This window comes from Heliangelus exortis, chromosome 17 (assembly GCF_036169615.1).
Source record: "Heliangelus exortis chromosome 17, bHelExo1.hap1, whole genome shotgun sequence".
In the NCBI taxonomy this organism is placed as follows: domain Eukaryota; kingdom Metazoa; phylum Chordata; class Aves; order Apodiformes; family Trochilidae; genus Heliangelus; species Heliangelus exortis.
This window is the reverse complement of record NC_092438.1, coordinates 14,124,751-14,147,007: the sequence shown is the minus strand read 5'-3', so window position 1 is coordinate 14,147,007 and position 22,257 is coordinate 14,124,751. Positions and strand designations below refer to the sequence as shown.

Sequence of the window (22,257 nt, the reverse complement as noted above, 5' to 3'; positions counted from 1 at the left end):
AAGAAAATTTTAAAAAGAACAAAATGTAAATTAAGATTAGTAATATAAAGTAATAATTTTTACCATGTTTTTTATTTATTTCTTTTTAATGTTTCTGGTGTGTTTTAAAATAGTTTGCAAACGTTTTACTCCTTATCTATTTGTGCTTTCTGACACAGTTTCTGAAAGGCTTTACCCGTGTTGGCTTTGCATAATTGATCCCTTCATGATCAAAGTTGCCTGTGGGTCAAACATGAGTTAAAAATAAAGTTTTTCTGGGAATATTTCTAGGAATATTCACATCTGAAAGGTCACTTACCACTCTGAAGTGGACCTGGAATTTTGCTGCTAGATGCTTTCTTGCTTTCCTCAAAGTGGGCAAACCTATTACTGTACCAGTGTGTCCATTTTGTGTCCTGACAAAGGGACACAAAAGAAGAGGAAATTGAGGACTAGAGTTTTAAAAGGCAGGCTGAAAAAAAAAAAAAAAAAAAAAAAAGCTGAATCCCCAGAAAACCACTTTGGAGATTGCCAGCCCTGATGCATTTGGGGTAAAATATTTGTGTTCCACTTTCAGAAGTTTGCTTCTGTTACCATAATAAATTCATCTTGGTTGTGGGAGTTAAGGAGGCCACAATCTTAGAGCCACAATCATGTACCCAGTATGACAAAACTTTTGACAGGCACAAAAAAAAAAAACCCAAAACAACAATCCAAAGCAAACCAGAGAAAATATTTACCTTGGTTTAGAAATTCTGGGGCTGGATGGGGATTCAGTGGGAAGTGCACAGCCTTTTTGATCCTCCTCTCTACACTCAGGGTTGGAAATCAAAGATTTTTAAATACTTTGATTGGTTGGTTCTTTTTATTTTTTTTCCCTAGGTGTGACCTGTGAGGGGCTTCATTTTTTAATTTACCTTCAATGACAATTCCCCTTTCTCACAGCCTCAGAACTTTTGCTTTCTTTGAGAATCTCCATTCCTTTGCCAGTGATGCTTGGGCTGATCAATTGACTGAGTTGTGGACAGGTTGGATTAGAGAATGTTCCAGGTTTTGTTGATTTCTCACAGTAGTTGTTTGATTTAGGCCACTGGCTGTCCTTTTGGATTTGTCATTTGAATGTAAAATAGCAGAGAGCCTCCTGGAGTGCTGGAGTGGAACATAATCCTCATTTTTGCCAGCATGTCTCTGAGGGGAGTTAATCTGTGTTTACATTTTCATGTAGCTTCTACAGCTCAAATCTTGGGCACTTTACAGACTGTAATGAGCTGAGCCTCCCAACTTTGCTGTTATGTAAAGGAATATCTGGTGTTGCTAAATAAAAATTTATAGAGAGCAAGGGATGTGCCTGAGGCTGCTTGACCTGAGACTAAGCTGGTGAACTGGGGGACCTGATTTGGGGTTTGGTTTGTTTTAATTTTTTTTTTTTTTTTTCTGAAAGTGGTAGCCTCTTTCAAAACAGTGTTGAGGATCTACCAGGTTCAGACTTTCAGTTAGAGACTCTAAGAACTGGGTAACTTCCCACCCTGAAGTTTTTACAGGGTGAGCCCGGGGAATAGAAAAGGCACAGAAAAACTCACCCACAGCTTTGCTAAAGTCCCAGATAGTACCAAAGGCAAATTTTAGGTGGTGATCAAGTTTTTATGTAGGCCTCTTTAGTAAAGAGATAGATAAAAGGAGCAGCTGGCACTGCAGTAACATGAGGTACCATGCAATTTTGGGTCTTTTTACTCATGTTCCATCCATGCACACGTTCATGTGGGAGCTCTCTATCAACCACAGCCTCAAACACAGAGCTACAAGGGGACTTCACCACCACTGACCTTATCTATGATTTGTTGTCTTTCAGTGGGTTAAGAGCTGACCAATTATCATAGTTTTGGTGGTATTTTTTTTGTTTTTTCAGTTGAGCTGGGTTTTTAATTTAATATTGTGTTGTCTGCTCTGATCCTCTTGGAGTGCAGGATGGGACCTGCAGGGTCTGCCTTGCACTCCTGAGATGAGGTGCTGGTACTTTTCTGTAGCTCTGCTTCCCTGACCACATTCTCTTATCTTTTCTACCTTATCACTACATTACTGAAGCATTATTATACTAAACCTGCCTATTTTTAATATATTGCTAGGAACTCTTTTCAAGCTTTTTCAGCGCTTTAAAAAATATTTGCCTTTGAAGTCCTCCTGCCTCAGTAGTTGTAATGAATCTAAACAGAAAAAGGAACATGAGTCCTTTAAACATCAATGTTTCCTGACAGAATGGAAAGATAAGTGGGTGAAAGTCCTTGGAGGCTGTGGAATTTTTACCATTAATTGTAATGATTTTGGATAGAAACCACAGAAAGAGAAGAGGAGTAAAAGTTGGGCATTTAAATGGTTGCTAATAAGAGTTTTCAGTAGCAATTGAGTTGTTACAGGATCCATTGCATTACTTGTGTCTTGATGTGGTTGTAGAATATAACAAAAAGTGGTTTTCCCAAGTGTGAGAAACCTCCACAACTGGGAAGATAAAATGGAATCTACTTTTAAGATGGCTTGAATGTTAATTACATCTTGGCTCTCTACATCAGCACACGAGCATTATTTACTGTATATTGTCTGATATTAGAAAACCTGATAATTGTTATTACTGAATTAGCAGCTACTAATTGCTGTCAGTGTATAATAATAGATGTTTCCTTCCTAGTTCTTTAGGCAGTGCAGTTTGCTGTGTTTTGGAGGGGTCAGGCTTGCTAACAGGGAAGGCTGCAAACCAAGGAGTTCACAGCAATTCACTGCAATCTCTGTGCATTGCATTTTTTATATTTTGTGTGTCCAATGTGATACTTTCCCAAAGGTGATAAAGTGTAAAAAAAAATGCAACAAAATGGCTGAGTTTTCAGGATAGAAGTTTTCTGGTGTTTACAGTCTCTCCTGGTCAGTGTTAATGTCACCATCATCACAGAATTATTCTGTCCTTTTTCAAGGTGGGCAGAAGATAAATGTATGGTGCTTCAAGCAGAATAATTCAAGCAAGAATTTAGTCTTTGGTCATTGGTTTGGCATCCAGGTACTGACAGGTGATGCTATGTCTACACTTCTACTTGGAAACAGGAGTAGGAAAAAGTGATTAAATTCAATAATGTAGCAGCTGTCAGGGTGCCATTATATAAAGTGACTTAATGAATACAGATCTTGAAGTAATAAATCAAAATGCAAACAATCTACTCTAATCAAGTAAGCAGACTTTTCCAGATAGTTAAATTGTATTAAATGAACATTTCAATCAAGGTGTGTATCTGCACGTGTCCTTATGTTTAATCTAGTTATTGTTTGTGTAACATCACTTTTGGTTAATATATTTAACGTAGAATCTTTTCTTCTGCATTTTATGTTGGGCTTTTTTTCCTGCTGGATTTTTTCCTTTGGTGTCTGTTTGCTTGAAGTAAAGAAATTGCACGCAGAATAATTAATAGTCCATGTTAAACCCTCTTCTGGTACTGAAAGGTTTTCTAAAGAATTATCAACAAGGTTATTGTGAGAGGAATTTCTTCAGGTAGGGCTGGCTGGCTGTCTACATTTACTAATTTGTTCAGTGGGGTTTTAAGGTGCTGAATGTGGTTCCCTCACAGGCAATCCCAGTTGCTACCCAGTAGTGCAGGAATGAACAGGAAAACAGAATTATCATTTACTGGGAAATGAGTACCTGGTCTGGCATTATAAGTACACGATATGGAAAGGGAAAGGGAACTCCAGGTTGTGTGCTGAGATTCTCATTCTGGAATTCCACTTTATAGAAGAGTTCTTCCACTGTTTTAGATCAGTTTTGGCCCCAAGCCTACAGACATTCATGTGCTTACAGAAAGATAAAGGTTTTGGAGTGTGTTTACAATGCCAAATTGTGAGGAGATGCCTTTATCTTTGCAAGATGCTGGCCTTAGCTTGTGCAGTAAATATTTGTACACCTTGGCTTTTTCCTGTTTATTTAAGTTTGCAAGTATTTCAGTTTCAGCTTCCTAAAGATTTATGACAGATTTAGTTTACTTGCTGACCCAACTGGTAAACCTGCAAACCAGAGGGAGATGATGTGAATAGTGGTAAATACCTTTTATATTTTCTGTTATATTTAGATTTGGGGGCTTTTGTTTGTTTGTTTTTCAGCGGGGAGGCTTCTGCAGCTGATTAAAGGATGTAAACATCCTCGGTATTTGAGTCCTCTCTTTATTTTGGGAGCAGATAGATATTTTTGCCTTGTGAATTATTCAGCTGTGCCCCTGGTGTCTCTAGTTCTGTCTGACATCAGAAATATGCAGTTGATGCCCTCCTTGATACTTACACAACAGCAAACTTGAAGCCTAACAGCAGAACTGGAAAAAAAAGGAAAAAAAAAATAATAAAGACCCATCTCAATTTTGTAGGCTGCTTGTGAAAGGTGTGAGAAGCAGGTGAGGGGCTGCATTGCCTCTTGGCATGAAGTGGATTCATTTTGGTGGTAACTCTAAAAGATGCTCTGACTTCAGGTTACCAGGAGGGGAAATTTTAGCTGTAAGGTGTAACTGTACCATGTGGCTCTCCAGTTTTGGCTTTTCAGAATCCACAAGATGTTGGAAGATGAAGAAATCCAGTACTGCTATTTCTGGATTAGGCAAGCACAGATTTTAGGCTTGAGCTGCTGGCAATGCCTTTGCTGGGTGGGTTTTTTTATTGGTCCATCACTAAATTATACCAAATAAAATTGTGGATTTTTCTCTGCATCCAGCCCCACATATAATGAAGCAGCAGTCCAGTTCAGTGGGACTTGAGGCTCGCTGCTTTATCTTGAAAAAAACCCCATTTTCTTACTTTGTTCCTGTTCTGTTGTCACTGCATCATGACCCCAAGGCTGTCAGAATTCAGGGAGCATCTGGATGATGCTCTGAGTTGTATGATTTATCTTTAGGTAGTGCTAGGATGAGCAGTAAAAAAGTATTTGGTGAAATTGCTCAATTTTTTAACTATCATTTGTAGTAAATAAATAAAGGATGAAACTGTCAGTCACAAGTCCCAGAGCAAACCTTTAATGTCACCTTTGATTCTTGTATATTTCCACTGCAAAAAAAAAAAAAAAAAGCAACTGGTTTACTTCTTTTAAAATGATGTTGCTGTGAAACCCAGAACAACCCATAAGGAGTTAATAGTGGAAGAAGTGATGATTTTGGGACCATCAGTCTTTTCTGCATGGTCTTGGGTGTTCCTGTGGGCTGACTGAGCTTTTATGGGCAGTCTCTTGGAGTAGAAAAGGTCATGTTTTGGAAGCAGCCACGAAAAGTGCCTCTGGTTTGGAAGAGCAGCACATCTTTTCTTCTCTTATAATGGGATTCCCCATGCCAGACATGAGAGGCCAAAATGTGAGAATGTTATCATAAGAGGAAAATTATCTTCAAGTGCCCATCTATTTGTTAATCCCTTTATTCTTCACAAATTATAAATTAATCTTAAAAAAGCAATAGTTCGCTCACTTCAGTTAATTCACTTGTATGAATTTTATGATCAGAAGTCACATTACTTCGTAAAATGAACTTTCAGAGATGTTCCTGCAAACATTTGTTTCATTCATGCATTTCATCTGCTCATTTGTCGATAAAAAAAATCTGCATTAATTAGACAAGAAATTAAGAAATAAGATGCTGGTAACCTGATGGGAAGTGTTAATCCCTTTGAATGCCTGGCTTCTCAAGTCTCTTATTTAAAATGTTGCCCTGAGTGGTAAAGGAAATGGAATTGAGTGTGTTTTGTATCTATTTGTTCTGTTTGTCTCACAGTTTGCTTAATACATTGGAGGTGAGAGGAGTCTGTGTGCCTGTGAGAATACTGATTTTCTTTAATAAATTGAACACTATCTGGTTTTATATCATTAGAAAGCCAATATTTTTTTTTTTTTTCCCATGGAAACCCTGTATATTATTTTTCTCTGAAGGAAAGAGAACTCATAAAGTCAATGAAAATATGTTCTTTCTCAGTAAATCTTTTTACTTGCTCGTTCCTCCTTCCAGTGTTTTAGTGTGTGTAATGCTGTGATAGTGATTTGCCTGGCAGCAAAAAAAGGGTGGGGGTTTCTTTCTGCCTGTGTGAGAAGGCACAAAATAATAGAAACAGAAAAACAGCTTGAAGCAGTTAGCTGAGGGAGTTCAGAATAAAGGGCTAAAAGTGGGCTTCTTGGGAGCATCTGCTTCCCAGGAAAAGTTCCAGGTTGGAATCAGACTCCAGGAGGCTTTCACATCAGCTGTTATTCAGCTGGGCATCAAAGCATGTAATAAAAAATACTGTTTCTGGAAGAGGGTCTGACATCAGTATATCAGTATAGATGGAACCTTGATGTTAACAATAATTTAAGTATAAAATTTTAAGTAATTTAGGAATTTTAATTAAAATGTAGCAAGGCTGCACATCAGTCTCTCTTACAAGGCACTGAAGAAACAATCTCAGGCAACCCACATTGTCCCAAAAGTCATTTTATTTCTATCTTGGTATAGATGAATGAAGGGGAATGGAAAATATTTCAGTTGCCATGTGCCTTTCCTTGTATCTTTTCTCTCAGCATCACCAGTTGTAGCATGAAATAAATAAAAATAAAAAGTATTTTTACCACATCTGTACCAGCTGAAATTGTTGAACCTGGATGATAGGGTGACCACTGCCCAGTTACAACTGCCCTAAGCTGCATTTACTATCTACAGCTGGTTTAGGCTGAGTTGTTGGAATTGCTCATCCCACAGTGAAAGGCTCTCTCTTTCCTCAGAATATTTTCCTTTAGTTCCTCAGTGAACTGTGGAGTTTTATGTGAAATATCTGTGCATGTATTAAAAATCTGACGTGAGGCTTTGGAAGTGCCACACAGAGAGTTATTGGTGGTGAAATGAGTTACAGCCTCAGCTGGGTTGTTCAGCATTATTACTGATTTGGTCAGGTTTTGGTCAGTTTTGTCAGTACCTCCATTTCCCCTGTACATGAAATGCCTTAGATTGATGTGGACAGTTTTCTAGTTATGAACCTTAGTCCTGTCATCTTATGGAATGTATTTTTCAGTTTCTGTATCCTGAGGAAAAAAAAAACAAACTATTCAATCTCTAGCTGAGATGCTCTCCCCTGACCAGGTTCCATTGTCTGCTGGAGCAGCAGGAAAAAAGCAATTCCATATTGACACCCATCTGCCTAAGAACACAGTGAGAATCATTGTCTGAGTTACAGGAAAATCAGTTTCACAGTGTTCCTAGGCTAGCAGCTATTGACAGCTTCATGCTGCAGGAGGGAAATGGGTTGCTTCTGAGAGAAAAAAACCTGAGATTGGTTGTCAAATGATGCCTCTCCATGGCAGGAATGGAAGCAGTCAGCTGCTTTGCTAGCTTGAAAATTTTAATTCCAGGAGCTGCTTTGTTTCATCCTTTGTCCTTCACTACAAATATGATTTTACTTACAAGGCATCTTTGGTTTCTCAGAGCTGCTAAGAATTTTAAATGAGATGCTGTGGGTTAGTTTTTAGTAACTTACCTGGTTCAAACATAGAAAGTTTCTGTATAGGCTGGATTTGATTTCCAGAGCAGGGAGCACAAACTGCAGGGGTGGTACCTGTGTTGTGTTGGTACCTGTGTTGTAATCTGATCTTACACCATCAAGAGTAATGATACCTTTGTTTCCTCTCCTCTTCTTTCTCCTCATATGAAAGGAGCTTTTTTGTATTTTAATATTTGGGCTGGTTATTGTGAAGTGGCTTGGCCATGTCAAGTATTGTTGGGTATTTTTGTTTGAAGTTGAAAGTGCCTTTGGACTATCATTTCAAGGGGATTCTGTGCCAGAGAGGTGTTTGGTACAGTACAATGCTCCTTTTTCCTTATGAAACAACTTTTTGTAACTTTTTGTGATAAAAGTGTGCTTTCATTCCTCTTGTTCTCAGTGGGGGATCAACTGGACTTGACCCATATTTTGACCATATTCAGTTAATTTGATGGAAGGTGTTTCTGTCTCCGTTTTAAGACTCTTATTCCTCTGTCCTCTCCTGAGATTGCAGGGGAGCCCAGGAAGGCAAACCATCAAGTTACAATATTTCAAAGCATTAACTGTGACTCTTGTAAGGATCCTTACTGGAGGCAAGCAATCCATTTGGATGAACAAAGCCCAAAACAAAAAAACCCAAACCTGCATCAGGTTTGAAACAGAGTGCTTACAAAGATTTCTAGTTTAGTGCACTGGCAAAGTCTAATAATATCCTAAATAATTCTTAGAATATAGGCCAAGTTTAGCTTTTCATTTCTCATAGCAGAAAATAGTATTTTATAATTCAGAAATACTGCACTATTTATTAAGGTGAAATTTGGCATTAACCAAACATAGTGATGAGCCTTCAGCAGTCATGGAAAATCAGGTAGGATTGGGATCAGAATACTCAAACTACTTGCAAAAACCCTCCTGTTTGTAATTAGTTTTGCTACAGAAGATGATTTAAATAATCTGCCAATTTTTACAAGGTGGTACCTTGGTAATTTGATTATGGATGGCCTGGATGGGGTTTTGCATCAGCAGTTCAGCTGCTCACCCACCTCAGCTGCTTGTAGGGCTTTGTATGGAGGGGAGCAGAGCACATGGAGGGTACTTGGCAAGAGGGCAGGATGGATAATTTTGGAACAGGCTGAAGTTTTTCTTCATTTGTTTCTTTTGGCATGATACTTTCATGGGGACTGTAGAGTGTCAGCTTTTCTTGAGCCTTTCAGTATTGATGATCTGTCTTGTAGAGGAAAAATAGCTCAGATCAGACTAACACTGAAAGTTGTGTTAAGGGCTGCTTCAATTACAAATGGTTGATAAAATAGGAAATAGTTCTTACTCTACTCCAGGTAGTAGATAAATCAGTGCTGTAAAATTGTTATGCTGGGCAGGTATATGGGTGTGGAGATATACAGACACCAGCAGAGGGTCAAGCTTGTAATCTGAATGGTTTTCTAATTCTGTATTGCTTTTGATAGCATGATGGAAAATAGCAGTATAAGGTAAACCTTGAACAGTGGAGGTAAAATTCAACACAAATGAAAAGTGATATATGAAAGGAGAAACTTGTCCTTCTGGACAAAACCTAAGTGAAATCAGAGGCAATCCTGCTGGAAGCCATGTTCTGCTTAGAAGCAGAAATTAAATAACAGGCATTTTGTGTTCTTCCTTGCACTCCATCCGTTTTCATTTAAAATTGGACATTATTGGTTTTGGTGCTGTTCCAGTTTCTGCTGGAACAGGGAACATCCACCCAACAGCACATCTGAATATACAGATGGGTAATGGCTTCGAGATTACCTAACGTTACAAAAATTAATGAATATTCAGTGTTTCCTTCAGCTTGCAGAGGAGACCAGTGGTTACCTGTTCAGCCCTTGGGGGGGGTGAAAGTACAAGAAGGAGCCAGGTAGAAAGTGTGAGTGCCCCTTGTGACAGTGCTGAGGATTTTGTGGCATCCAGGTGACTGACCTGGCAGCACATGGTTCCTGAGAGAGGACAGGGATCTGTCACCTTCCCTGAAAAAGAGGCAATAATTTACAGTCTGGATAGTGCTGTCAAGGTGGGTGGGAGAAGGAAGGTGCCATCCAGCACAAAAGCTGACAAAATCTGATTGTTCAGTGCCACTCAGCACATTAAACTTTGTAGCTTTCTAAAGAGCTGGGAGGGAGGGAAATTCCTTGTATAATACAGAGGCATGTTACAGAAGACAGATGACAAGTGAATGCTTCATAAAACTCGTATGGTTTAATGCTTTTCTGTAGTCATTAGACTGTCTTTTCTGTCTGCCCTCCGTCGTGACAGTGGCACTGTGTGATAGACCTTAAATTGACAAAAAGCTGGGGAATATTGTATCCCCTGGGGTTGGCAAAGAGCTTTTGTTAAAGTTTGCCTTCTTTAGAGAAGGCTTCCCCATCAGAGCATCTGGCTTGGCTATTCTGAGACTTTTATTTTGCTGACATCCCAGGAAAAACACAGCATGATTAGAAAATGAATGTAATTCTGATGAGAAGATTTTTAGGGATGCCTGAAAGGAAAAAAAAGAAATTGCAAAAGTAATAATAGAAAAAATTGAAATCCTGTTTATCAAGTAGAGAAATAATCAGATATGGTGAGCAGTGATTTGTGTACTGAAGCCAACACTTTGAAGCAGAGGAAGTGTGAGGTAGGACATGTTGCCAGAATTCCTTATCTGGGAGATGGATAAGGATGCAGGATGGTCTGTGGCTGGGTCCATGGTTGTTCTGATGCTGGAAACCAGCAAGGAGTTAGAAACAAACAGACTGTGCAAGGCTCTCGGGGACCATAGTGCTTAGGGAGCTTTTTAAAAGTTGAGAAATGCTGAAAAAAAGTTGTATTGTGGAAGGGGGTTACTGATTTTTGTTCTCACACTGACAGCAAAGCACAAGGTTCCTCATCTTACTGCTAAGTCTGGACTTTTGCTGTATCAACAGTCATATTCCATGAAACCACAAAGTTCCAATAAAGTTCTTGGCCACCAAGTCCTTGAGATCTCCAAATCTCTTCCAGGTTTTTTTTTTAGGAAAAGCTCAATCTCCTGGTACACACTAATTGCTGGAAACTAAGAAATGAGCAAAAGGGCTGGTCAGAAACACTTCTTCAAACAAAACCTTTAGAACTGAATGGACTCAGCTTATTAGTCATCTAAGAAGCATTAAATGCAATTTAAAACCAGGCTTCTCAAATAATTGCATTTCTGAAACCGAAGAGGTTTTTAAAACACGGAAATATGCAATAAGCTACAACAGCTGTAATTACTCCATGAAATTTTATCCTGTTCCATGTGCAGTAGAAATGATGTGATGTGCCAGTCTATATCATAGTTTTCAGTAGGTTAAAAACGTAGCTGATGGGATGGGAAGGTTTAGAAGCTTGAATGCAGTATGTAGGTCATTACCTTTTTTAGTTTACCTGGAAATGTTAAGGGTAAAACTGAGATTTACTGAGTTCTTGTCGACCCTGTTGAAGTAATTAACCTGATTGCCTTGAAACAAAAGGATTTTCTCATTTTACTGTTAATTTCTTGTAAAGAGTTTGTTAGTATTTAAATTTCTTCAGTCTCCAGTGCAATCTGTTAATAACCTTAAGTAGTGTCAACAAAAATCAATGGTGGAGTAAGATGCTTAGAAATGAAGTCAAGTGTTCCACTGGTTGTTCTTTATTAAAATAATTGACATTTTAATTTGTTACCTCCTGAACTCACCTTCACTTATTTGCCTTTTCCTAAATTGCTATTCTACTTTTGTTCATTTGCCACTACCTCAAATGGCAGAAAGGCAATTTTTTTTTTTTTTTTTTTTTTTTTTTTTTTTTTTTTTTGAAAGGTAAAACTCAGTCTTACCAACAAGGCTCTGAGAAGAAACCACACAGATATATGAGCTCTGGTGTTAGACCTCATCATTCTAATTCAATATATACTTGTGCATGCAAGGTAAAAGAAAATAACTTTCAATTACTCTATGTTTAAGTTACCATTATAAATCTTACTGCAGTCTGGTTACTACTTGATGTTCTGGTGGCCTGACCCAGGGGTCCCAAACCACTTCATTATTATTGTTTTCAGCTTTAAGCTACATCAGAAAATGTAAAACCAAAGCTTCAAATCACATTTTTCATCTCAGAAAAATAGAAGTGGTGGCATTCAGATGTTTTTCAATCAGTAGGAAGCATATTAAATCTCAGTGCAGGCTAAAAATTTGTAGCACAATTACAATACAAGGTCTATTTTTGAAAACTGAAATTACTTTTTAAAACATTATTAGTATTTAAAGACACACTCCAGAGATGTATTAATATTTCTGAAATCATTCAAATTGTATTTTGGATATTTATTACACACATTTTGCATGATATTCTCAGTTGCTGCTTTTGCTGTGCATCCATTTATGAACATTTTAACCTTTGCTTACTACCATGCAAGCTGAAAGGGAGGTAGGAGAAAAGTTTCATAAGATCCTGTGGTACATTTCCCTTCTCTCAAAAATGCAGTCAGCAGAGAGGTATTGGTGAAAAAAGCTCAGTTGATGCAAGTTTGCAGAATTTTGTAGAATGTAGAATTTTTTGTAGAGTGTAGAATTTTTGCAGAAATGTCTGCTTTATTCTTATTATAAAAAAAAAAAATTCCAAAATATTTTAAAAGATAAATGAAAGAAAAAAAAAGATGAGTATAAATATTTCCTTTAGACAAAAATTTCCAATAGCAATCAGCCAATCAGTAACTGATGCTTTCAAAGTGATTGGTCTCAGTAACAAGGTATTGAGGCATTTTTAAACTGACTTGGTAAAATTCCATTTAAAGAAGCAGTTATAGTTCTTCCAACAGTTTCTCCTAACACCTATAAAGAGGAAGAACATTGCATCCAGGCAGAATTTGGTTATTCCCCAGGTGATGAGGTGCCCCAGGCTGTGATTTGTTGCTTCCATTCATGTGACAGCTGTGTTGAATCTCTTCTTGAGAGTGGAATTTTTGACAAGTTGTAAATTAGAGCTAATAAAGTCACTGTTAGAGCTGGCAGAGAGTGCAGGGCACTTGGTGGCTCAGCTGGAAGTTGGGATCCTGACCCAGCAATGGGAATTCCCATTCTGTTCCTCTGCACGGGCAGCACTGCAGCTTCTGTTCCCATGGGAGAAGCTCAGTTTCTGGAGCCAGGATGTGTTCCAGACCTGTTGGGTTTTTTGCTCGTAGATCCAGAAGCCAAAGAGCAGCTTTTCAGGAGTAATTATTAGTTTTGAGTCTTATTATTTTAATTATTTTAATAATTATTATATTATATATTATATAACTATATATAATGTAGTTATATATAATATAATTGTGTATTATATAATTTATAATATTTATAATTATTATTTTGAGTCTTCTAAAAGTGAATATTGCTGGAGAGTGCATGAAAACACCTCGAATGTTGGGAATAGGGATTGATTGTTCAGCTACTCTTGCTCTGAAGCAATATCAAGGGCAGTTTTGAGAATCATGCTCTTCTAGGTTTATTTAACAGCTTCATCCTCAATTTGGGCTCAAGTTACAGCACTTTTATAGCTGTACTAACTGAGGGAATATATTGTTCTGTTGCTTGGCAATGATCTTTCCCTAAGGCTCAATCAAGAAATTTTGTGAAGTAGAGGATTTATTTTTTGTGGGAGCAGAGAAGCTATTGCCTCATTTATGTATTTATTTTGAGAAGGGAATGCTGATTTTGACTGAAATTCCTGAGAAATGGAGGTTTGGCCAAGGGGAGAATAAGAATGGGGAGTAGTTTATGCTGCAATAATCCCATTTGTAGCAGAGATTTTGAGATTCAGACTGCTTCCTTATTCCTTCCCCATGCTGAAAATAATTCCATTTTCCTTGTAACTCCACATTGTATTCATCAGAGCCCACTGTGGCACAATCATCAGTTTTATGATGCAGCAAATGAAATCTGACTTTTTGGCCATCTTGGTGCATGCAGAATGTAAGGGAAGTAAAGAGGTGGATTAAAACCTGTAAATTTGGAGAAGAGTTTTGAAGGAAAAAAATTTCAAATGTGCAGGGAAGGCCATAAATTGTTAATACTGGGATTTATGTGAGGGTGCAATGTAAAGAATCAGTGCACAAAGGGAGGCTTTGTCATTTCCAGAGGTAATATGGAGGGTAGGGAAATAAATGAAGTAATCTAAATATGAAAGGCAATGAAATGGAATGAATGGAAGTCTGACTAACAAAGTGATTCAGGGAGATGTAGTTAAGGTGGGGGCAATGGGATTTTAAAAGTAAGGGGAATATTTAGTAATAGAATATTTGGAATAGAATAGAAATGTCAGTGCTTAAAGTGAAATGCAAAATAAACAAAAGACCCTGAGTGGAGCTAATGTTTAGTAACAGTTTTTAGTTTTAAAAACTATTAGATGTATTCTTTTTTGCATTTTAAACTGCTTCCTACAAATGGAAGCATTTACATAAACAACAAAAAAGAAGTTTCCAAGCTCTTGTAATGTCAAATAAACATGGAAGGGTAAAGAAGAAATGGACCATGACTTTACTGTGGCACTGTAAAATAAACAATGAATATGTTCCCGTGATCTGAGCAATGTTGGGTAAAATAAAAGATGTGTAAGACCAAGAGATAAAAGTTTAAAAGAAAATATAAACACTGTAACCTCTCAAGGTTTTAGATCCTCTCTGGTGTTCTTGTATGTCGCAGCTGATGTGCTTAAATTTATGCCCTAAATTATCTGAAGTTTGGGCAAATTCTGCAGCGATTTCAAGTAGTGGGTTTCTGGCTGAAAGGATTTGGTCCTATGAAAACCAAATGTTTGCTTTATCCCCTCTGTCTAGAAGGGTGGATTTAGATTGGATGTCAGGAAGAAATTCTTCCCCAGGAGGGTGGTGAGACCCTGGCACAGGTTGCTCAGAGGTGGAGAAAATCCCATCCCTGGAAGCTTTTAAGGCCAGGCTGGACAGGGCTTGGAGCAACCTGGGCTGGTGGGAGGTGTCCCTGCCCATGGGTGATCCTTAAGGACCCTTCCAACCCTGAAAATTCTATGATTAGATCTGATTAGTAAGGCTAATACCTATATTATAACAACATGTCTACACCTTCCTCAATACCTAACTGTAGAATAAAATAATACCTAACTGTAGAACAAAATTTTATTTTCTGATCCCGTTCTTCCCCTCACTAAAGGGGCTGCATTATTAGTTTGTTTTTGGTTTTTTTTTTTAAATTGAGGTCCCCACTTAGATTTAAAAAGTATTCAAAAGGAGCTCTGCACTGAGGCTTTGTATGCTGAGCCTGTCAGACTGTGAGTCTTTATTACTACTCAGCTTTATCCTTGAGTACATAGCTTGCAGTTCTGTTTGAATATTAAGTGTCAGGCTCAGATGCACTGGTGAGAGATTTGCAGCAGCCAGCAGGTTCCTGTTCTAACCTCAGGAGCCTCTGCCCTCTCTCTCCATTGATAAAGTGGTCTCATTTCATGTGTGTCAGCTTGCTGGCTTGAGGCTCCTGGTGCTGTGAGTGATGGGGAAGGTCCCATTGCCTGCAGGTTGGGATTTTCATAGTGCACTGGGAAAGGTTACAGATGAAGAAAAAAGATGTGTGGAACTGGTCATTCAGAAATAGGTGATGCTTACAAATCAGTTTCTTTTCCTCTTTGGATTCAGCACACCTAGGAAGATGCACAGTGTAAAAAAAAAAACAAAACAAAACATCTTTTTTTTTATTTTATTTTTTTTATTTACAAATTGCAAATGGTTCTGCAGGGATATATTCTGTATTCCAGGGATATAGGTTGCATACTTTTGCTTTCTTGGACCCCTTTTTTTTTTTTCTCCCATGGATATCAGTCTGATTAGCAGAGGCAGAAATGTCCTGGGTGCATTTTTCTTGGGTTCAATGTACAGCTTTTCCCTGCTGCAGCTGTGCTTTCTCCCTTCTTCTGCTCAGAGGTGGGCTTTGGAACTCCAGTGTGGGATCTACACGGATTTCCTGGATGCTGGGACTTTGCATTTTGCAATCTTAATCAATTATGCTCAGCTGGAAACAGCAAAGAATTATTTTGAAAGGAGTCCCAGCCCAAGGTTTTCCTGTTTGATGTAAAATAAACACTGACTTCTCTTATGAAATCAGCTGTAGGCATTATACCTAGCAAGAGTAAATCAACAAACATGGACTTATATTATTTAATTATATTTATTATTTAATTATATTTATTATTTAATTATATTTATTATTTTATTATATTTATTATTTTATTATATTTATTTTTTTATTATAGTTATTATTTTATTATACTTATTATTTTATTATATTTATTATTTTATTATATTTATTTTTTATTATATTTATTATTTTATTATATTATTTTGAGGTTTACTTCTTTTTCAAGCCAGTTGTCCTGAAGTTTGGAAGTTAACCCACCCCCTCTCCAGCCTGTGATTCAAAGGATGCTTCTGTTTTCCCTCTTGAAAAGAATTTCTTTGGATCAGAAAATGTGGAATATTTACCCAAATTAGGTTTTTGCCCACAGGAAGCATGCTTCATGCATGTTCTCTCTAACCCCATTTTTATTGTCAGGGCTCTTAATTACTGTGTGCTACTGCCATGTTCTTCCTGTCTTACATTTTCCTGATTATGGGAATAGATGCAGCCTAGGCTTGAGCTGTTTCTCTCAGAATAATCATGTTAGAAATCACAAAGCTATTGGATAAACTGCTTTTTTATTTTTCCTATTGGCAACTTTACTTACCCTTGTTCTGGTCATTAATTTCAGATGATATTTAAAACTCTTAAGCAATATCAAAGGTTTAACTTAAAAAAAGAAGAAAAAAAATGGAAAAAATTACCATTCTTTTCTCTGTATCTGAGATTTCTTTCAGAACTGTATTGCTTCCACAGGCATGATTCAATTCTTGACCTGTGATAGAGGAGAGAACCATTAGTTTAAAAATGCAAAATGTAAAAACCCTGCTCTGAAAGTGTAATGTTCCTGCTTGTTAGGGTATTCAGTGCTAAAAGCTTGGTAAAATCTCACTTTTGGAGCATTGGAGTGATAGAAGAACTTCTCTGCACCTGCAAGTTAGGCCTTTTCCAAACTACTTGCTTATTTCTGCATCTTCTTTGAATGCCTCGTTCACTTGAATTTATAATAAATGTAAATAAAAATCTTCTAGTCTGGCAGGGTGTTGGGGTGGTTAAGCATAAAAGCAAATTCATTGATGTTTGTGGAATCGTTCTGCTTGCTGAAGAGCTTTGGTAGAGCAGTCTCCAAGTGCAGAAGAGTAAGGAGGAAAAAAAAAAAAATCAAAGAAAAGTTCTAAACCTGTTATTTGTTAAGTAGCAGGTTGAGGACTCGAGCAACAGAGAAATTGGTGTCTGGGGCTGCTGCTTTCCTGAACTGAGCAGAGAGTTTTAAAAGATGATTTTTTAAAGGAACCTTTAAAGAGCTTTCAAGAACTTAAAATATTAAACCAGTTTATGAATAGAGGCTTGGCTTTGGGTGCTGTTTTCTGGTTTGTTTTTTGGTTTTGGGTGTTTAGTTGGTTTTTTTGGGGGGGTTGTTTGTTCTTTTTTCCCCTTTGGTTGTTTTTTCTAACTACTTTTGAAAATATTTTCAATATTACAAACCAATTTCTGTTTGTATTGTTTTTCAGTATATGTAACAGCATTAAATACTCCTGAATAATTTGCTAAGTTTATTTTTTTACCCATCTTTCACGCAGAGGTATTTTATGCCCTTGTGTCCTATGAATCAAAAATAAATAAACATGTGGCTGTGTTCTTTGTGCAGCAGCTTTATGTTATCAAGAGGACTGGGTCTGCTTCACCAAATCTCAGTATTTTTCCTTCTGTCACAAAGATTTCCATGATTCCTGCATGCAAAATTCTGCTGCTCTTTGCACTCCTTGCATTCAGTGGTGCTGGATGCTACTTTGAGACCAAAAAAACACTAAATTTTCACAGATCAAATGTTGAAACCTCATTTATTTTCACAGAATTTTACAATATTCTTTACTGTCTGCAGTGACTGTTGTCTCTACTGTGTCTGAATTCTTGACTGTACTTGTGGAATAGTTGGTTGTGCTTTTCCCTTCCACACAAAACTTCACTCTTGGTATTAAATCCAATGTTTTTTCTACTCCTTGAGTTTCTTGTGCATCTCCTTCACAGAATACAACCTGTGCTTAGTGCTTCATCCTTCCTGAAATTCTCCTCCTTTAGAAAACAGACCCAGGACACCTTGCTTCCATCCTGGTTTTGTCACACAAAGTCTCCTGGTGACACCAGGCCACCTTCCCTTCACTGGGAGAGAGTGAATCTTCTGCTTCCCAGAAAAAAAAGTGAATTAATGGGAATTCTGGTGATTGGGGTTGCATTGACTGCCAGGTTTCAGCATCCTAGGGGCTGCTCCTGGGGAAAAGGGACCAGGAGCTGAGTCTTTCCAATTTGTACCCTCCCCAGTGGGACACAGCCCCAATGTCCAGAGCCAGCACTGGGAACAGGATTTGTCCATTGGGAGCAAGATGCTGATCCAGGTCCATCAGCCCCCTGAGGAGTCCTGCAGTTCATGGGCACAGAGAGGGGACAGAGGTGACAGTGTGGGTCTCAGAAATGGGAAATGGGGCTAAAACACCAGAAGATGCAATGCAGGTCTAGGGTGTTGACCCAGGAGACATTTTGCCTGGAACCCTGAGGTCCATCCAGGGCTGGAGATGGGTGACCAGTTCAGGCCAGGGGCCAGAGCCTGAGAAACTTTTCTTTTTTTTTTTTTTTTTCCCCACTGGGATAAGAAACCCTCTTCTGTCAAATTTTCATTAGAATGATTCCATTGCAAAAAAAAGGAGCAATTTTAAGGTGATGCTAGAAATGCTCAGTAAATGGTTTCAATCTCCCAGACTGAGTATGTCAGAATAAATACCAAATACAGGCTTTTGGTATTCAGTGGCATTTCTTGTTTTCTCTTTTTAAGCAGCTGTTCTAAGGATTTCCTTTTAGTGCCTGCAAACATCTCCTGTTGACAGACAGGGCAAATTAAAAGATATGGCCAGGCAAAGGAAACTGGAACCCAAGGATGCCCCCTGGGTTTTCATTTACAGTTAGAAGCTACAGACATAATTACTGCTGACAGAAATGCAGAAGCCAGTGGCAGAGTGCATGTGGCACCAGGCTCATGCCAGGCAGTAATTGGGGAGATTATTTTTAATCAGAGCATCTCCTACAGCCCAAACATTAGAAATCTCTTGTAAGGCTGACAGGAAATTAAACTGAGACCAAACAAAAAAGCCTCAAAATAGAAGTAATACAGTTAGAAGTCTAATGATGGCAAAGCTCACTCCTTGTCGTGTTGGGCTGTTATCTACAGGGAATGACTTCTAACTTGCTGCAACAGGTACCAGTGTTTGATTGCATTTTTACAACAGAATTAAAATGAAAAATATCAGATTAGATCCATTTCTATGTAGGCTTTTGATAAAGGTGTGAAGCAGTAGGTGTGAAGTCAGGCTTAGTAATTGTGTGTATGCACAGGTAATTTTTATTGCTGAGAATTTCAAACTCTGGTGTAGTAATTGCATATCCATTTTATTAGGTGAGTTCATCACACAGTGTTTGGGATACTCTGGGAATTCCTGGCTATTTTAACTATTCCTAAAGCTTCAATGACCTCTGGATGTCCTTAGTGATCTGAGCTTGCTTGGGCTGCCTGTCCTGAGGAGGGATGCTCAGTATTTGCCTGTGCACCTAAAACCACAATTTTTCCATTCTTAAGTGAAACTTAAAACATCACCTTCTTTGTCTACAAACTGTTGGGGATGTTTTATCAGTATGTGCAGTAGTGACATGACCTGACATGCTTACCTGACTCACCTTGCTGGTACTGGTTCTTGTTTATCCTCAGCTGCATTAGAAACAGCCACTACTGAGTTTTGATTTATTGATTTGATATTTATGATTTTTGCTTAAAATGAAATCTAGGGAGTAGCATAAATTATAAAAAATACTGAATGTACTTAGGTTAAAAATCCATGGAACTTACCTATGGAATGTTGTAACACTTAAACCTGGGAGTGTATTTTCTCTGAAGACTCAAAAGTGGTACAATATTCCATTTCCAAGAGTCTGTGTATCCTACCACTTGCACACAGAAATGCAAAAATGGGTGTAGGGACAATCACTGAGCATCACTGAGCTTACTGTAACTCCTAAAATTCAGTGAATAATTCAGTAAAATATTATATGCCATCAGCTGCTCCTCAGTAAGAAAATGTGGCATGGAATAATCTGTAACCCTATTCTGATTCCCAGCTCTGTGCATGCACAACACATTTTTTGGATGGCCCCTTGCTGTTCATGTATTTTAGGATAATTTTTCTTGGGCAAAATTGCTTGAAGTTTTCGAGTGAAAAATACACAAAAAGTAAATCAGAGTTGCTTGTTCACATATAATAAACAAAAGCCTAAACTGAGGAAAATCTTAAACTAGAGCATAGCAGTTGCATGTCTGTGTTAATTAGTAGATTCATGATACAAACATAAGATTTAGGTTTCAAATACGTGGCAGACTGCTTGGAAACTTATTTTCTGTTGAATGATCAGTAATAAAATATTTGTTAATATTTGTGAATCAGTAAGCAGGTTTTGCTGTTCAGCTTTGTGCCACAGTACAAATGCAATTGGGACCCAAAGCCCAAATAATGCATTTTCTATTTTACTATTATTTTCTTCTATTTTTCACAAATATGATTTCCTGTAAGTCTCTCATTTACAGTAAGAATCTATTTTTTCTTTTCTTAGGAAACTACACAGAAGCCCCATGCAAGTGGTACCTATTGTTTTCATGACCAGAGCCTCCTCTCAGTAAGTGCACTGATTTCTACTGTCATTTTTTTTAACTTTATTTTCCTTGTCATTTGACTGAAATATGTTGTGCTGCCCTAATATTTAAAGAAATGCTGTGGACTCAACAGCTTGCCACACTAATGCTGGATTTCAGGACTCACAGACCATAACTCCAAGATCTGATACCTTTTAGTCTTCAGAAAACAACAATCTTAGGAAATAATCTTCCCTCTTTCTGGCTGTAGGTTAAAGTTTTCTTTTGTATTTCCCCTTTTTCCTGCCAGGGTTATGCCACCATCATACTTATTTTACCTTTGGCTGATTCCATCAGAAAGAAATTACTTTGTACATATATTAGGCATGACACTTCTTCCCTGTGAACAGCTCTGGTTAATTCATCATGCTTTACTTCTGAAATGCACCAATAATGTTAGAATACAGAATATTATGAATTCAGCTTCAAAATTTACAGAGTATGTCAAAATGTATTTTGCCAATTCATTTTTTTCTTTTTTTTACTTCCTGAGAAGAGCCTTTTGCATCCATTCTATTTGTTGACTCTTTGCTACTTTGGAATTTATTTTTTCTTCTAAAGGTTTTTGTTTCAATGCATACTCAGAGAAAATCTTAAGCAGTCAGTATTTTTACTCAGGATGTGACTTCCTATTCTTATGATAAATACCAAAGTTATCAGGAAAAAACTCAGTGTATGGTTCTTGGTAGTTGTGAATTTGGTATTTCTCAAATTTTAATAATCCTGATTAAAATGAACTGTGGTTCCCCAACATTATTCTGGTTAACGAGCATGGTTTGTTCTGTATTGGGCTGACTGAATAAGTTTATACTTTATATACATTTATAGTTATACTTTTCTTTGTTCTATGTGTAGAGAGTAAAGAACTTGGATGGATTTATTGACAAAAGAATAGAATAAATTCCCAGTTTTGTTCAAACATCCAAACATCAGCAGTTGAGTTCTGCTCCAGCACACTAGGTTTGGTGTCATGGAAAAAATTAGACCCATGGTCCTTGTTAAAGTAGAGTTTTAGACAGTTTTCTCCTACACTGGGCACAGTCTTCCACTTAATGTCTTTGGAAAAAAGATTTCATTGTTTTGAACACTGGTTTACAGGATTTAAAAAAAAAAATAAATAAATTAAAAGGAGCCCTTTCATCTTGAGAACTGTTTAAAATCAGTTTTGTAGTGCTCAGCATGCTTGTTGCTTTTAGCTTTTCCCCAGTAAGGAGCAGCATTTTCCATCACAGAATGACCTTACAGCTTTCTGCAGAATTTGGTGGAAGTGACAGGTTTTGTTGGAAAAATTCTGCTAAGAATTGCAAGCATGAAGTTGGGGGTTTTAACCCATGGGAGAAAGGGGTTCCTGAGTTAATTACTGGGATGGTTTTAGGAAGCTAGCATTAATTGTAATGTAAATATAGTGGTTTAGTATCTATAAATGAAGTTGAAGGAGAAGATATTCATCTTCCTTCAACAAGCTAAAGCAGAGATTTGGGATATATGACAGGAAAGGAAAAGAAAATACTCACTTGGAATTTGGGGACGACTCGATGCTGCCAAATCTTAATGTGCATAATCGGTTTCATCATTTTCCCTCCTGATCATAACCTCACCAAGCACAATGAATATCAATCAACTTCTAGGGCTAAGAGGTCATTTTGTTTTTTTCCCAAGCTCAGCCTGAAGTCCAGCATGTTGCCAGGTAACAGTCTCTGGAGATGAGTTGGCTCCTGAGCTCACCATCTGCTTGGGCTCTGTGCCCTCCTCACCCGTGACACGGGGTACACGTGTAGAACATTACTGAGTATAAACTGGTTTGTCCCATTCCCTTGTTTAGAAGAATCATTTAAAAGCAGCAGTGCCAATCCAATGCAGACGTGTTAAGATTAGGGAATGAAACAAATATCTGCCAGAAGTGTCAGAAAATGC

General features: G+C 37.7%; 1 protein-coding gene across 3 annotated transcripts in view; it reads left to right on the top strand.

Moving 5' to 3' along the window:
• RBFOX1 (RNA binding fox-1 homolog 1) overlaps positions 1-22,257 on the top strand; it is a 597,988-nt gene that overhangs the window by 76,261 nt on the left and 499,470 nt on the right. For all 3 annotated transcript variants that reach the window (XM_071760528.1, XM_071760499.1, XM_071760502.1), the window contains exon 2: positions 20,265-20,327. In XM_071760528.1, coding sequence (XP_071616629.1) covers positions 20,265-20,327 — 63 coding nt within the window. The remainder of the gene's footprint in view (positions 1-20,264; positions 20,328-22,257) is intronic.